Source organism: Pimephales promelas, chromosome 8 (assembly GCF_988280905.1).
Source record: "Pimephales promelas chromosome 8, fPimPro1.hap1.1, whole genome shotgun sequence".
NCBI lineage: Eukaryota > Metazoa > Chordata > Actinopteri > Cypriniformes > Leuciscidae > Pimephales > Pimephales promelas.
This window is the reverse complement of record NC_142776.1, coordinates 6,576,069-6,592,041: the sequence shown is the minus strand read 5'-3', so window position 1 is coordinate 6,592,041 and position 15,973 is coordinate 6,576,069. Positions and strand designations below refer to the sequence as shown.

General features: G+C 37.7%; 1 protein-coding gene across 2 annotated transcripts in view; it reads left to right on the top strand.

Annotated features, from left to right (window-relative positions):
* Positions 1 to 14,759, top strand: part of tmeff2b (transmembrane protein with EGF-like and two follistatin-like domains 2b) — a 70,190-nt gene extending 55,431 nt beyond the window's left edge. Inside the window, exons 6-9 of one of the 2 annotated variants that reach the window (XM_089133813.1) lie at positions 609 to 757; positions 5,253 to 5,376; positions 5,999 to 6,157; positions 14,107 to 14,759. In XM_089133813.1, the coding sequence (XP_088989939.1) occupies positions 609 to 757; positions 5,253 to 5,376; positions 5,999 to 6,157; positions 14,107 to 14,200 (526 nt within the window). In that variant the 3' untranslated portion in view covers positions 14,201 to 14,759. Of the gene's footprint in view, positions 1 to 608; positions 758 to 5,252; positions 5,377 to 5,998; positions 6,158 to 14,103 lie in introns of both variants that reach the window. The other variant, XM_039689606.2, reaches the window with a different exon arrangement.
* Positions 14,760 to 15,973: the final 1,214 nt, after the last annotated feature.

The following is a 15,973-nucleotide window of genomic DNA, read 5'->3' as shown; positions in this document are numbered from 1 at the left end:
TTAAGGGAAGCTGCTAATAGACTGGAAGAATTAGAACGCAGTAAGTTTGAGATCTGAAATGTTTTTCTGTGGATTTTCGAAAAATATTATAACATGCACATAAACTTAAAATAAGTGATTAAATAAATAAAGTTGAAGATTATAACGGACAATAAATAAATAAGGTAATTATTAGATATATACATTTATGTCTCACTGTATAATTTAATTTCTACCAAAATTTATTTGTTTATTGTATTTTGGGGGGCAATTAATTGTATGCTTATTTATTTATTGAGCATTTATTTCGGTTTTTATTTTTAAATATGGTAGAGCTGGTCCTTCATATGTGAACAGGGATAGTTTTGACAAAGTTGTCATCTGTACGTGAAAAATACAAATGAAAAACGTTTCCGTTTTAATACATCGTTTTCGTGTATTAAACGCACTCTAAAAAAAAAAAAAATCCCTGGGACATAACTATAGTTCAAAACAGTCTTATCTAGGGAATTTATTGTCTCACCCTTGTTAAAACCCAGGCTTGAATCTTCATCTCGTGCGGACAGTAAAAATTACACTGCTCTATGCTCTCTCTCTCTCTCTCTCTCTCTCTCTCTCTCTCTCTGTAGGTGTGTGTGTAACATCGATTGCTCCCACATCAGTTTTAATCCAGTTTGTGCATCAGACGGCCGCTCCTATGACAACCCCTGCCAGGTGAAAGAGGTGTCGTGTCAGAAGCAGGAGAGGATTGAGGTCAAATACCTCGGACATTGTAAAGGTCAGTCACAACAAATGTCTTCACCTCGGCTCCAGCCTGACCGTCTAATCACTTTCATTCTATTCCTGATCTGAAGAGGTTATGAGGAAAGTTACCCCTCACACACCATTTCTCTAACAAGCTTTGTGTTTTTGTATAAGCATAACTACATTCTGTAGCCATGCGATAGTTAGTAGAGCTTAGTAGATTCAAATAGTCGCATGAAATGCAACACTGGCGCGCTGATATGTAGTTGCTATCTAAAGGTTGCTGAACAACATGGATCAATTTTTTTATTTATTCTTTTTTATTTTTGCAAGGACGCATTACATTTATAAAAACAGAAGACTGAAGACTTTTCTTTTACATTGATACAAAAATTATATATATATATATATATATATATATATATATATATATATAGTTCAAACAAATACTGTTATTTTAATTCTATAAATGCTTTGTGGTTTTCATAAAATTATTTAGAAGCACAACATTGAAAATAAGAAGAAATGTTGATATATATATATATATATGGGTGCACTGTGTATAATTATTTTGTGTGTGTATATATATATATATAAATACACACATGCATGTATATTTAAGAAAAAATATGATTTATATATAAAATATTTATATATAATATAAATGATATATAAATCTATATATAGTATATACATGAAAATATTTCTTAAATATATACAAGCATGTGTGTGTATTTATATATCTAAAATAATTATACACAGTGCACCCACATATATTATGTAAACACAAACTTTTATTTTGGATGCGATTAATCGTTTGACAGCCCAAATATATATATATATATATATATATATATATACACCAGTATTGGATTTATTTTTTTTATTTTTTTTTCAAAAACATAAAAAAAAACCTACCAAAACCAAACTTTTCAAAGGTAGCGTAGGTTAATGTATTTTTGTCTTTTGAAAACACATAACATTTTTGTACATCAAATTTCCCATTTAGGGAAATAAATCAAAAAACGATTTTTGCTATAGCAGTCCTTCATTATAACAATGTTTCCCACTCATTGATGTCAAGCATTTTAATTCAATTCTGACCTACTCTCAGATTGCAAAGTGACTGCTTTTTTTAAAAGTCCCATTTATGTATAAATTTGACATTAATAAACAAATCTTAAAGAAATTTTCTCCATTTACTAGTAAATTAGAATCTGGTTGCTTTTAATTTCAAATTCACTAAGTGTTAATAAATCAAAAGGCACAAGACATAAATGTTAATAGCTCTAAAAACAGTGTCGCTCCTCTCCTTTGATAAACAGAGCAGTGAGGAGGAGCATATTGAAACCACTGAGTCTCTGGAGAACTAGCCTGCTTTATGTGTCCTCAACAGGCCACCATACCCTGATACCTCCCAGTGTGTGTGACAGTTTGACTGAGTGGTGTGACCTGCTTCACAGACAGTGTGAGGAGAGAGTTTGAGAGTGTGAGAAAAAGACAAGAAAAGAAAGAAGGAAGATTGTGATTAATTGAGTAAACAGAGGAGGGTGTGGTGTCACTGCTGTATCATTGATCCCTCCATTGACTTACACAGATACCCTTCAAATGCTCTCTTGCACGTACACACACACTTTTCTACTCACCATTTAGAGACAAAACATACTCGATGTTAAATAGTCTAGGCTAGTTCATCTAAAAATTAAGATTCTGTCATCATTTACTCACCCTCTTTGTGCCAAGTCTAATTATTTTATAGTAGTCTATGAGGAGCAGACTGGAATTGGAGAGCTGTGGGGAAAGGGAAGGTTTCAGCAAATCATTTATTCACATTCACTTGAGTGCTGCAGGAACCCAGAAACGAGTTAGCACAACGATCTCAAACTCAGTTCCTGCGGAGTTTTGCTCCAACCCTATTAAACACACCTGATCCGGCTAATCAAGGTCTTCAAGATTACTAGAAACTTCCAAGCATGGTGAGTTGGAGCTAAAGGCTATGTTTACACGGAAACGATCTAAAGCGAAAAACCAAAAGTGGCGTTGCGTTATCACTTTTTATTCTGCGTTTAGACGAGCGTTATGGGTGCGAAATCCGTGTGCATATGGTGACGCAAAAGTGTGTGAAATTCAATGTAGTATGCACTCCAGGCGGCTAGGTGGCGATGTAAAGCACTGCCACACAACAACACCAAGTCCACGCGCCTGCGTACAACCTTCACTGTATAGCAGACTTTTGCGTTTTTACCCTTTACACGGAAATGCGGCGGTGGAGCGTTTTTAAGATTTCCACTCTGGAGGGTGGTTTCACTTTTTTGCGTTTTTAAGCTCCAAAAACGCCATCATAGAGTAAACGAAAGGTACATCCGATAAAATATTTTTACGTTTTCACTCGTGAGCGTTCTCGTGTAAACAGGGCCAAACTCTGCAGGGCTGTGGCCCAGGAACTGAGGGTAGTTTTACATGACAACTATGTACTAAAAACTTTGCGTTTTTTGCATACTACGTCAGTGTTTTCAAAATGATCCCGGTTTATACGGATTTGTGAAAACGATTAAAAACGCTGTATTATGCTGCCTGGCTAGTAGCTGACGATTTTATTTTAAACATTACGTGCCTATAGAATAAATGCGTAATTTGCGTGCGCATGATGTCACCATTTTTAGAAATTAGCATTTATGTAGTTTACACAGAGACAGTAATGACTTGCACTTTAAATCCTGTTTTCAAAACTTTACATATACATTTATTCATTTAGCTGATGCTTTTATCCAAAGCGACTTACAATTGCTATATATGTCAGAGGTCGCACTCCTCTGGAGCAACTAGGGGTTAAGTGTCTTGCTCAGGGAAACATTGGTGTCTCACAGTGGATTTGAACCCCGGGTCTCTCACACAAAAGGGATGTGTCTTATCCACTGCGCCATCACCACAAAAACTTTGGATTTTCAGGCCCCCAAAATGCTGTTGTCATGTAAATAAATGACCAAAAAGCAAGTCAAAAAAAGTCTTTTTGGTCAAAAATTTTTAGACAACTGAGCTAGCCTTTTTGAGCTTCGGCTCTGACTCTGCCCTGAGTGAGCTGTACAAAGTCCTACTAAAGTTGATTTAATCAAGAACAGTGAGTGATTTTCTGTTTTTCTTTTGTTGTTTGATTCATATTAACGCATATATCACACTGCTTTCACTTTAATACACAGATTTAATTTACACATGTGATTTCTTTACTTGCTGCTTATGTTCACAGACATAACCGACTGTGTTTATGTGAACTTTGTTTGACGTAACCTTGTGTGTATTTGACAGTTTAAGCACAATAAGGCCCTGTTTACACGAGAACGCTCGCGGGTGAAAACGTAAAAATATTTTATCGGATGTACCTTTCGTTTACACGGCGACGGCGTTTTTGAGACTCAAAAACGCAAAAAGTGAAACCACCCTCCAGAGTGGAAATCTTAAAAACGTTCCACCGCCGTGTTCCCGTGTAAACGGTAAAAACGCAAAAGTCTGCTTGACGGTGAAAGTTGTACGCAGGCGTGTGGACTTGGTGTTGTTGTAGTATGCACTCCTAGCTGCCTGGAGTGCATACTACATTGAATTTCACACACTTTTGTCTCCATTTGCACGCGGATTTCCCACACAAAACGCTCGTCTAAACGCAGAATAAAAAAAGATGACGCAACGCCACTTTTGCGTTTTCTCTTCAGAATCGTTTCCGTGTAAACATAGCCTAAGACATGAAAGAAAACTTAGTTTAATACTCGGGACGCGCTGTCTGACAGCCAGTTTCTGTGCGCGTGCTTTGGATGTTTGGGTTTAGAAAACCATAGGACTGATAGGGCTTTAAGACGCATGCAGATAATAAACTTTCATGATGATGAAGAACTGCAATGTCACATGAGTGTGACTGCGATAGGGTGATAAAAGCAAAACCAAACAGATGTTTTGTTTGTTTTCTGTCAGGGTATCTGAGGCATGAGCTGTAATGGCTCCGCCTACTTCTGGAAAGTAGGGCGGGGAGCAGCAGCTTATTTGCATTTAAAGATACATGCACCAAAACAGCGTGTTTTTCCTCTCTCTCAAAAATAGGCATTTACAACATGGTGTGATAAATGATCTGTGGGGTATTTTGAGCTGAAATTTCAACTTATGTTACATCTTGTAAAAAGGGGCATAATTAGGGATGGGTATCATTAATTTTTTTTCTCGATATGATACCAATACCTTGACATCGATACTAGTTTCTGAATGATAATTTTTTTCGATACTAATTTTATGAAACCCGTTTTATCAAAATTACATTACATATTACCAAATTATTATTTATCTATTTCTTTATTTGTTCAGTTTGTTGACTCATTTAGGCCACTGGGGGGCAAAATATATGAAAAATAGCAAGGAGACATTTGAATTTGTTTTTAGTAAACTAGTGTTTTCTGAGTCAGTGTTGTCTGATGAAGATGAAGTTGACATTGCATGGTTGCAGAATTACAACAGTCTTCCTCTCTCGCTCTTTTTCTGGGTGTGTTTAGAGGAGAGAGACCAGGTGAGCGAGGTACCGTGGGGTCTTTACATCCCGTGTCCGGAGCGTTACAAGAACTACTGTGTCCATGGAGAGTGCGAGTATCCTAGCAACGTCTCGCCCCCCACCTGCAGGTAACGGCACCACACAACACATTCAACACCGCATACTCTTCCTTCTCACTCACCTTCACACCCACTCTTTAAAAAACAATGTGAGATTAATTTTGTAGAAGAGGTGAGAAGACAAAAGCGGGGGAGAGAATGAGAAATGAGTGAGAGATGAGAATGAGATGAAAGATGTGAAGGAAGGAGAAAAAGGGAAAAGATATCGTGTATGTGCCTCTCCCGAAAAGATGACTCATTCCTACCAGCTGTGTGTGTGTGTGTGTGTGTTGGCTGGCAGATGTCCCTTTAACCGCCTCCTCTGAGAGGTCGAGGTTCTAATTAAACAAGACTATGTTTTTCCCAGTGTCCACCAGCTCCCTGCTGCACACTCACTCCCACACACACACACTTCCACTGTTTTTTTGCACCTATAAACACTGAATGCCTAGTAATTATCCACAAAAAGTGGCATCAACATCCTACTGCCATGCGATTATACTCACGCTCTTTCACTGTCCTCTATCATCACATCGACACACACTACTTGATGTCATGGGGTCTGCTAAAATAGCCTTGACTATTCCCTCTTTGCTTTAAACTCTAATGTAATTTTATCTTGTGTGTGTGTGTGTGTGTGTGTGTTTTCCAGTTGTCATTCAGGCTTCATTGGGCCACAGTGTGATAGGAAGGACTATAATGTGATGTACGTGGTACCTGGTTCGGGAAAACTACGTTACGTTCTGATCGCATCCATCATTGGAGCTCTGCAAGTGGCCATCATCTGCCTTGTAGTGCTTTGCATCACACGGTGAGCTTAAACACACAGATTTTTCTCTACACATTTAAAGCAGCACTATGTAACTTTTTCAACCTTTATAATATTTTTCCAAAACCCTTGAGATAGTACATCGACTTACAATAGGTTGAATGACAGGTCTGCAATAGCCTGACGTGGTCTGTATCACTCTTACTGGCACTCTGTAACTTTGGGGAGCGGGTAGGAACCCGAGCACAAAAAGAACTACAAAATTCGACTGCTTTACGGCATACTGTACATCACTTCCTCAAATTCCGACGCGAGAGCCCAACAAGCGTTTTTTTTTTTACCTCTATGCTTACTAGAATATATGGATTCTAGATAATACGTTTATTATTAATCATTACCTATTTATATATCATATGTATATATCTAAATATTATCTATTGGATAATTATAAATAATGTTGCTATGTAAATCTCTATTCGCCTATAAAAAATTTAATTGGACTTCGATCTTTTGAAGATAGATAATCATAGATATAATCTGTCCTTGATTTTTAAAGGGATACTCCACTTTTTTTGGAAATAGGCTCATTTTACAACTCCCCCAGAGTTAAACAGTTGTGTTTTACCATTTTCGAATCCATTCAGCCGATTTCCTGATATTTAGAAGAATATCAGTAACCAGACAGTTTCTGGTCTCATTGACTTCCATAGTAGGGAAAAAATATTCTATGGAAGTCAATGAGACCAAAAAAGGATATTCTAACCATATCATGGTTTCCACAAAAATATCAAAAAGCTGTTTCCAACATTTTTTCTGAGCAGTAAATCAGCATATTGTAATAATTTACGAAGAATCATGTGACACTTAAGAGTAATGATGCTGAAAATTCAGCTATGCCACCACTGGAATAAATTACATTTAAAAAAATATTACTTAGTAAGCATAAGTGACTTTCAAAAACAATACAAATATTTCACCAACCCCAATCTTTTCCATGGTAGTGTTCAAACTTAAATGATTTTGGGCGAACCATCCCTTTGGTATAATATATAATGCACAGTGGCCCCAAACAGAAAAGTATTTGAACAACAACAATTCCACATTTCGTTTACATAAGTTTAAGTTAAACTTAAGTGTCCAATACTTTGGGTGTATATGTTAGGTATAATGTACATCCAGCCGGTTGTTATTGCAGATTATCGCTGATCACCCTTTCGGGGTTTATTCTGCAATAAGAAATGTCAAATTCAAATGCATGTCACTGTACATCTTACAACAGTTCCCACACAAGCAATTTTATAGATTATTATGACAGAATGCTAATTATTAACTCCACATCAGCAACATAAATTCATCAACTAACCATGTTGTCACTTCTTCTTGAGTCTTGACACACACGAAATGACGCGTTTTTACTGTCCCTCAAAAAGGGACAATTTTTACATGCTGTAAAAAAAAATGAGCTAAAACTTCACAGGTGCATTATACCACCCCTTTAAGATCGTACCTGTTTGTTATCTCATAATCTATTAGTGTGTCCAAAACAATAGTTGCAAAATGGCAGCAGTTGCATTTGTGTAAAACAAGAGAGCGAGTTTGCGGTTCTCGAATGACAATTAAATAATTGTACACAAAAACTAGCAAGCGTAGTGCTGAGTTCAGTTTCCTGGGTGAGCCTGCGTTATCAGTTTTTAACGGTTGTTATGGGGGAACAACATACCGCGATTGACCTATCAGAATCAAGTATTCCACAGAGCCGTATAATAATATGCATTAACTGCATGTACACAGAAATACACACACTTGTATGAATGCGGTGACAGCTTCGCTGATTATAATGGGATTCGAGTGTTAGTGTTGTCGCATTGCACACTGCCTGTATATAATTTATTCAAAATTCAAAAGCTTTGTTTTCCCTGCTCCTGAGAAGGACACTGTGATTTTCTTGATTGTCTGATTGATTCATTAACAGTTCTCAGCTTGATCTAGATGTGAAGTCAACAATAAATAAATATGGCATGTAAATCAGAATAACTGTGATTACAATTTCCAGAGAAATGTTCAACAATTGTGATTTTCGATTATTAAAACCCGACACACACGTGCAAACACGAAGTGATGGGTACACGGCGTACTCCGCAGTGCCCTCCTTCACCTTACAGCCCGCAAACGGTTTCTATAGCAACACACTTTCTAACTGCAGCAGTGACTTAGGACGACTTTCTCTTATCTGTCTCTTCTTGCTTTCTCTCTCTTTCATTTTCTCAAGTCCTGTCTCTCACCGTCTCTCTCTCTCTCTCTGTCTTTCCTTCTAGCTAATCAAAGATGCTCAGACTGAAGCATGTTTAATCAAGCACTCTCCTGCAAGGACGTAGTGATTAGGTGATTGTAATGATTCTCTGACGCCGCATTGCATGCAGAGTGTGAGAGCTACTGGGAGGTGACAAAAGTAGTGGTCCGGAGAGATTGTAATAGAGAGAAAAATACAAAGAGCGAGGAAGGAAAATCAAGCACTCTCTGATGAGCCATCATTCAGACTCTTTGACCTTTTAAAAGTTTACAACCCACTACCGCTGTACCTCCACCTGTGAGCAGGCTTTCTGAGGCCTGAAATGTGTTATGGTCGTGTTGTGATTGTTGCTTAGGCTCCCATGGGGCAGTGGAATGGGCCGTGATGCCATAATGGCTCTGTTGCCCTCAGTGTTTCCTCCCCAGGGAGAAATTGCCACCTCGTTTTCATATAATCAGCACAAATGGTCTTCGACTACAATCCATTTCATATAACTCTCTAAAAGTAGCCCTGTAGGATCCTAAAGCAGAGAGTTTATTGATTAAAGCGAAAGTGCCAAACAGACACAACAATGCAGCAAAAGTGTTTCTCAAGGATTTAATGGTCCGTTTTTTAGGACAACATACACCCTTGTAGTGAACCGTGGCCCTTTCACCCCCTTCCCTCGTCTGAAATACGTTAACTCAGCCTAAAATCTGCCTAGCCAACATGACATCATGACTTTTGCGTAAACATATATGCCACTTTCAATTCAAGTAGCGTGTTATCTAAACTAATTTTGAGCTATCCACGTGTTTGTCAATGCCGTTAAATGTCCGAGTGATTCCGCGTGTATGTACACGCCGTTAAGTGTCCGAGCGAAACGAAGCAAAATGTAGATATTTTTTTTCCTAGGATGATAGGCGAAGACTCGTATATGGTATTAACCCCAGTGACGGGTAGGTTTAGGGACTGGGTTGGGGTAGGTCATATATTTATATATACAGCAAAGTCAAAGGCGTTCATAAACACGCTAAAAAGCGATTATGAGTGTTGATAGCATGCCAAAAATGGAAATACGAATTGGCGTGTCATACATGCACCATTTCATGAGATCAGTTTGGCCTAGCTTATTGTGTCCACTTATATAATACGTCATACCTTTGACAAGAAATGCAACATGCAAACAGTACAGTGAGTGTAAGAGTTATCACCAAAATGTAAGATAAATACAAATCCTTGTTACAATAATTTGCATTTCAGCAGCCTATGATGGTGACAACTGGCCGGGTTGTAAATTGTATGGCACACAAAACCAACAAAACTTTATGTAAGCTGACGCATCATGACAGTAAACATCAATCGTGATATTTTGGAACGTGTTGATAATAAACAGTATCATTAGACTGGCACAGACGATTAAATGCACAGGAAACAGGCCGTGGTAAACTTTTTATCTATTTATTTAATTGAACTTATGCACATGCAGAATTACAGCAAATAATTGCTGAGTTGTTTTTTTACAGAACGACCTTAATTCTGCTAAATTACTGTTACTCAAATAAAACTGAAAATATATAAAAGGGTGGCAGCAGCAGCCAGAATAAAATCAGTTGGCACGTGACCCATTTTAAATGTTTAATTCATTTTTAAATAATAAATAACTTGCCCAAAAAACAACAACTTGGGGTTGAAATGATTTCAATAGCTTTGGCTTTCTGCACCAAGCTAACTCTTTCCCCGCCATTGGCAGAATTTTCCGGGTTTCTGTGTTTTCATTTTTAGATGCTAGGAGGGGCAATTACGGATCTTCTGAAAGAGTAGATCTCTGCATCAGAAAGTTTTGATTTTCTCAGCTTTTTGTTCAAAATGTTGCCTTTATTGTGAAACTGAAAGTGTGGATAAAAAAATAATACATTAAGCTAAAATAAAATGTTTTATTAAAAAATCTCATGTTTTTTTTTTAGGTCTTCATTTGCCAATTAATTAAAACATTAAAGGAGTTTTAAAAAAAAAATGTTGCTGATAATTTACTCACCCCCATGTCATCCATGATGTCCATGTCATTCTTTCTTCAGTCGAAAAGAAATAAAGGTTTTAGATGAAAACATTCCAGCATTTTTCTCCATATAATGGACTTCAATGGGAACCAAATGGTTCAAGATCCAAAAGACAGTTTCAGTGGGAAGGGCTTTAAACGATTTCAGACGATGAATAAGGGTCTTATCAAGCAAAATGATCGCTCATTTAAAAAAAATAAAAGAGTTTAAGTTTTATAAGCTCAAATGGTCGCCTTGCTCTGTTCTGTGATGCGCGTTCGTGACTCCTATTCATACTTGTTCATCAAAATTAACAAATCTTTTCCCGAGTCAACTTGTTCATTTCGTTCGTTGAATGAACCAAATGACACGAAAAAAGATTTGTTCATTTTCATGAACGAGTTCGAACAGGAATCGCATCACAGAACAGAGCATTTGAGCTTATAAAACTTAAACTTTGTTATTTATTTTTTAGATGAGCGATCGTTTCGCTTGATAAGACCCTTATTCATCGTCTGAAATTGTTTAAAGCCCTTTGAACAGTTTGCGGTTATAGTGATAACAAACCCCACCCATTTACAGTGATGATATCATTTGGTCAGTTTTTCCTGTCACTTGAAATTAGTCTCTCATTGACTTGTTATTGCTTGGCCCTTGAAAATAAATTATGTCAAATTATTATTTCTGAGAGAGTTACACATCTGTAGTGTTCACAATGCATCAGAGTTAAACCCCGATTTTTGAACAGTACAGTATATTTGGGATACTTCTCACATAAACAAAGTCATGAGAAATTAAATCAATATTTTGTCTTCACTGTGCAGTTTCAGCAAGGGAAAATGGTTTAGACTGTCACAGCTAAACAACAACAACAACAACAAAAAACCCTGATATTTAATTCAAATAATGCACAAAACAGTTTCATGGCTGCTAAGAAATACGGATGGCCGTTTTTTCAATTTCACCGTCATTGGCTGTTGTGGCAAAAAGTTTGCGCTGTGAATGTAATGCTTTAAGACTTGGTAGGTGATTGGTTTTCTCAACCCGTACAGCCAGTGAGTTAAAGGTTCTCTTCACTGTGTAAAAGTAAATGTTTGCGAGCGAGAGGATGGAACTAATTAAAACAGGAACAGCTTCGGTCTGGTCAGGAATCAGTGTCCCCCGCGTACCCTGCTGCCTCCGAGCCGATTTAAGAGCCAGGGGCGCACTCTGCCCTATGCAAAACATGACATTTAATAAAGCGAAGAGGAAAATATAATAAAGATTCCTTGTGGTGGAAGGTTTCCCCTGCCGAGCTGCTAGGGAAGAGAGAGAAGCTGTTAATGAGACAATTTAAACCACAGCAAGTGCCTGTCTGTCAGTATCTGATTTCCATTCGTCTCTTTCTGTCTGCCTTTTTCTGTGCATTTTATACTTTATATGTTTAATGCATAAATGTAATACAATTAATTATGCGAAAGAACCTGTTATACAGTGTATACAGGCAGGAGCCATCTTAACAGTCTTGATAAGTCGAACCACGAACAACGTGCCTAGTGAACTTAACTGTATGAACGGCGTTCGTGGTTCGACTTAGAGACTGTTTTCCAAAGATGGCTGCTGCCTGTATACATGAAGTGAACTGTCTTCTTATTAAACGGTCTGTACACTTATAAAGTTCTCAATGCTTTGTTTTGCATGTATGGACCCTCATTATGTTACTGCGTTAGTGTGGGGCTATTTTAAGCCTTGTTAGTGGTATTAACTAGCGATTTCTTTTTACTTAGTAAATGCCCCAGTACTAGCGTTATACGTTAAACAGTTTTTAGAGATAAAACTCTATACATTCGATTATCATGAAAACAAATCTCAGAGAACGGTCGACTAGGTACCAATGTGTTATAAGACCAAAGGTTTATTTTGCGCCAGAGTTCTCCTTTAACAAAAAACAAAAACAAGCAAGCCTAGTCCAGGTCATAAAAAGTAATGAAAAAGTAAGGTAACATTACTTTCCATAAAAAGTGACAAGTAAAAGTAATGCATTACTCTCTCCAACAATGGTAAAAAGAAACTTTTTCAGAAATGAAGTGATGCAGGCTTGCTTGTAAGACATATATCAACTATTTAAAAAGCCTTGTGTGAATGTCTACCTCAGACAAATCTTAGTTGAAAATTGGATTACTATTGACTGTAGGCCAATGACAGGCTTATGTTTACATACTGACTTATAAACTCAATATATTCTTGTCAATAACTTGATCATTTCTAGGGGATTTATTAGCAAGTATTGATATGTGATTCTTTTTATTTAATTATTATATATATATATATATTTTTTTTATTGACAGCCCTAATCTAAAATCTAATCTAATCTAATAGTTACTTGGTAAAACCAAGTTCAGCTACAATAATAATACTACAATATTAATCAGTCCCTCCAGAAAAACGCGATTATGCGATCGCTGAATTCAATGCAAAATCAGCCAAAGTCCGCATATTTATGCGGGGGCCGCATTTTTTCAAACACGCCGCACTTTCGCCGCATAAATTGCCGATTTCCGTGCAAAATATGCGGGGTTTGCATAATTTCATAATCCTCGCATTTTCGTTGCAAAAAAAGTCAAATGTATCTTAGCAAAAAGTTGAAAAATGTTGCGTTTGCTTCACACAAGAGCAGCCATTTCCCCCTGTTTCCATGGGAACGTTATGAAGTGACGCAATTACGCGACGCCAGACAGACTCACAGAGGCGATTGACATCTCACAAATCGAACTCGTATTAACTCTCTGTCACACGTTCTACCGTCACATCGTTACTTAATAAACAACATAAGATAAAAGAATTAGCATAGAAATTAGGCACACATATAACACTGCAGAGAGTTCAACAGGGAGCGCGCAGCTCTTAAAGGGGCCACACCTTATTTACACTCGTTACAGTCTGAAATAAAACAAGATGAGAAATTAAATATTCCCAGCACTTTCTATGATGTATGCTTGCTTATCAAAGGAAGTAATAAGAAATGACTTTTACATTAGCCTAGTGAGAACAGGATGTTGGGGGAATCACTTTTTTTCTCTTTTTCATCAAACCGCAATTTTTGCAAGTTCCCTCAATTTTTGCAAATTCCTGCAATTTCATCGCATAAAATTGCATAAATATCCTGCATATTACATCGCATTTTTAAAAAAACGGGCTGCGTAATCAATCAATTTTTGCCCGCAACAATCACAAAAAAACTCTGCATTTTTCTGGAAGGACTGAATTATTATGGTAAAAGTTATATATAAATCGCAAATTTTTTCACAAATTTTTGGAAATTACCACCACAAAATCAGTCATTTTGATCGCAAAAATCGCACAAAAAAATCGTGAAATCCTGGAGGGACTGATTAATATTTCTTATTTTGTTTACGTCCATTTAATATTAATAGGGCTGCCTCCTAATAGTCTACTAAATGTTAGTCGATGAGAAGAGGCTTGGTCGACCAACATTTTATGGGAAGTGGCGAAGTCACGCAGTCTGTGAGGGACAGATCATTAACGGCATGTCCCTGTGGTAATTACAGTGCCTGGTCACTGATATTTATGGCTGTCGTTAAACCATCAACCTTTCATTTTGACAGAAAACCACAGAAATGCTTCTCATTACAAGTTTAGGAAGATGCTTGGGAATATTAAACCTTTTTGTGTGTTTACAGAAGGTGTCCACGTGGGAATCGGATAGCACGGCAGAAACAAAACGTTCCACACTTCAACTCCGAAAACACCCTGCGGGCCTCCACCAGACTCATCTGACGAACCCTTAAACTTAGAGTGACATGTGCTAAAGACTGCAGAGAAAGGCCCCAGGGAATTGTGGGAACACACACCCCCTCCAGAGAGGTGTGTAAGACCTGAGGCGGGACTCTTGGCTGTGTGCAAACCTTCTCGTCTCTTGATTCCCATAGGATGCGCACAGAGGATGGGCCTCATGGGACGGGCCTGCAGTGGTTTTTCCACCTGGCATGCAGGCTTGAGTAAAGCTCAGTGGGAAAGAGAACAGGCAGTCAGCTTCGTCAAAGCATCAGAGCATACAGCCAAAAACACCCCTTCCCTGGGGTTGCAACAGTCTGGAAAAGAGGAGTGTGGATGGATGGATGGATGGATGGATGAATGGATGACGGCTGGATGACTGGAGCGGTGTGCCACATGTTGCCTTGTATTTGTTGTCTATGACACCATAGAAAAAAAAATGAGCTCTCCAAGGCTCTCCTTGGTTATGTATTATATATTTCCAATAGGTTAACATACTTGTGATGTTATTTTTCTTCGTTTTTATTCGCTGTAATGTAAATAAATTATTTATATCATGTGATTTGATGCATCATGTATGACTGACCTCCACAATGCAATAAGTCAGGTATGACTTACAATGAGGTTTCATTTGGTAACCTTTGTTTAAGTTGCAGGATGTAATTTCTCAAATTCGTGGCTGAACATTGTTGATACATGTATTTGAAATCAACCCAAACAAACTCACCCCTGTCTTCATTGCTCCGCCTCCAAAGCTCCAATCCTAGCCACCCTGATCTGAGTCGGTCTCCAACCCCAATCCCAGACAGCAACATAGTGTCGGCCCAGATCCGGCCCACATCTGGGCCGTGTGGAATCCACATGTACCACACATGTGACACTACAGTGCTTAGAATAAGTGAACACACCCGTGCTAAAGTTGAATAAAAAGAGGAATAAAAAAACAATCTTTTGGAAATTCATCTTAATGTCTTAATTTAAAAAATGAGGAAAACTCCAACCTTTAAGGACACCATTTTTTTTTGTGTGTGCTCCCTTGAAAAATGTTCCTATTAAAGTTCCCTTAGCCTATGGAATTAAAATAGCCCCATATCATCATACTGTATATTATTGGATATTGGAATGGGATACTTTCCATAAGATCATCTCTCAACGCAAATCAAACCAGCTATTAGGCTAACTGAAATAAAACCATGCCAATCACTAGTATGGTGAAGGGTATGTGATGATGTGGGGCTATTTGAATTCCAAAGGCCAAAGGGAACATTATCAGGATACATAACATCCTAGATCCATGAAATAACTGTCCTTTAAAAAATTAGAATCTGCCTGGCTCTATGGGAATTTAACATATAGGGGTGTCCTGACTTGTATTTTAAGGAAGAACAATGATTCATTTACAAAGAAAATTGGTGTCCTTAAAGGTTGGAGTTTTCCTCATTTTGTTTAATTATGGCATTAAGATCAATTTCCAAAAGATGATTTTTAATTCCTCTTTATAGTCAACTTTAGCACGAGTGTGTTTACTTATGCTAATCACTGTATGTTGCTATCTGGGATAGGTCTCAGCATGACAGTAATAGGAGGTATCAGATCAGTGGTCGAGGCAAAAGTTAGAAATCCCCACTTTTGTTCCGCAGAGACCCCATACTCCCGATCACCAGCATGCGAGGCGAGTGCACTAACAAGGACACTAAACAGTAAACACGACATAGCAATCATCAGCCTGTACAACTCTCACTAGCTGGCCTTCGGTATATACACAATGCAAGAGTG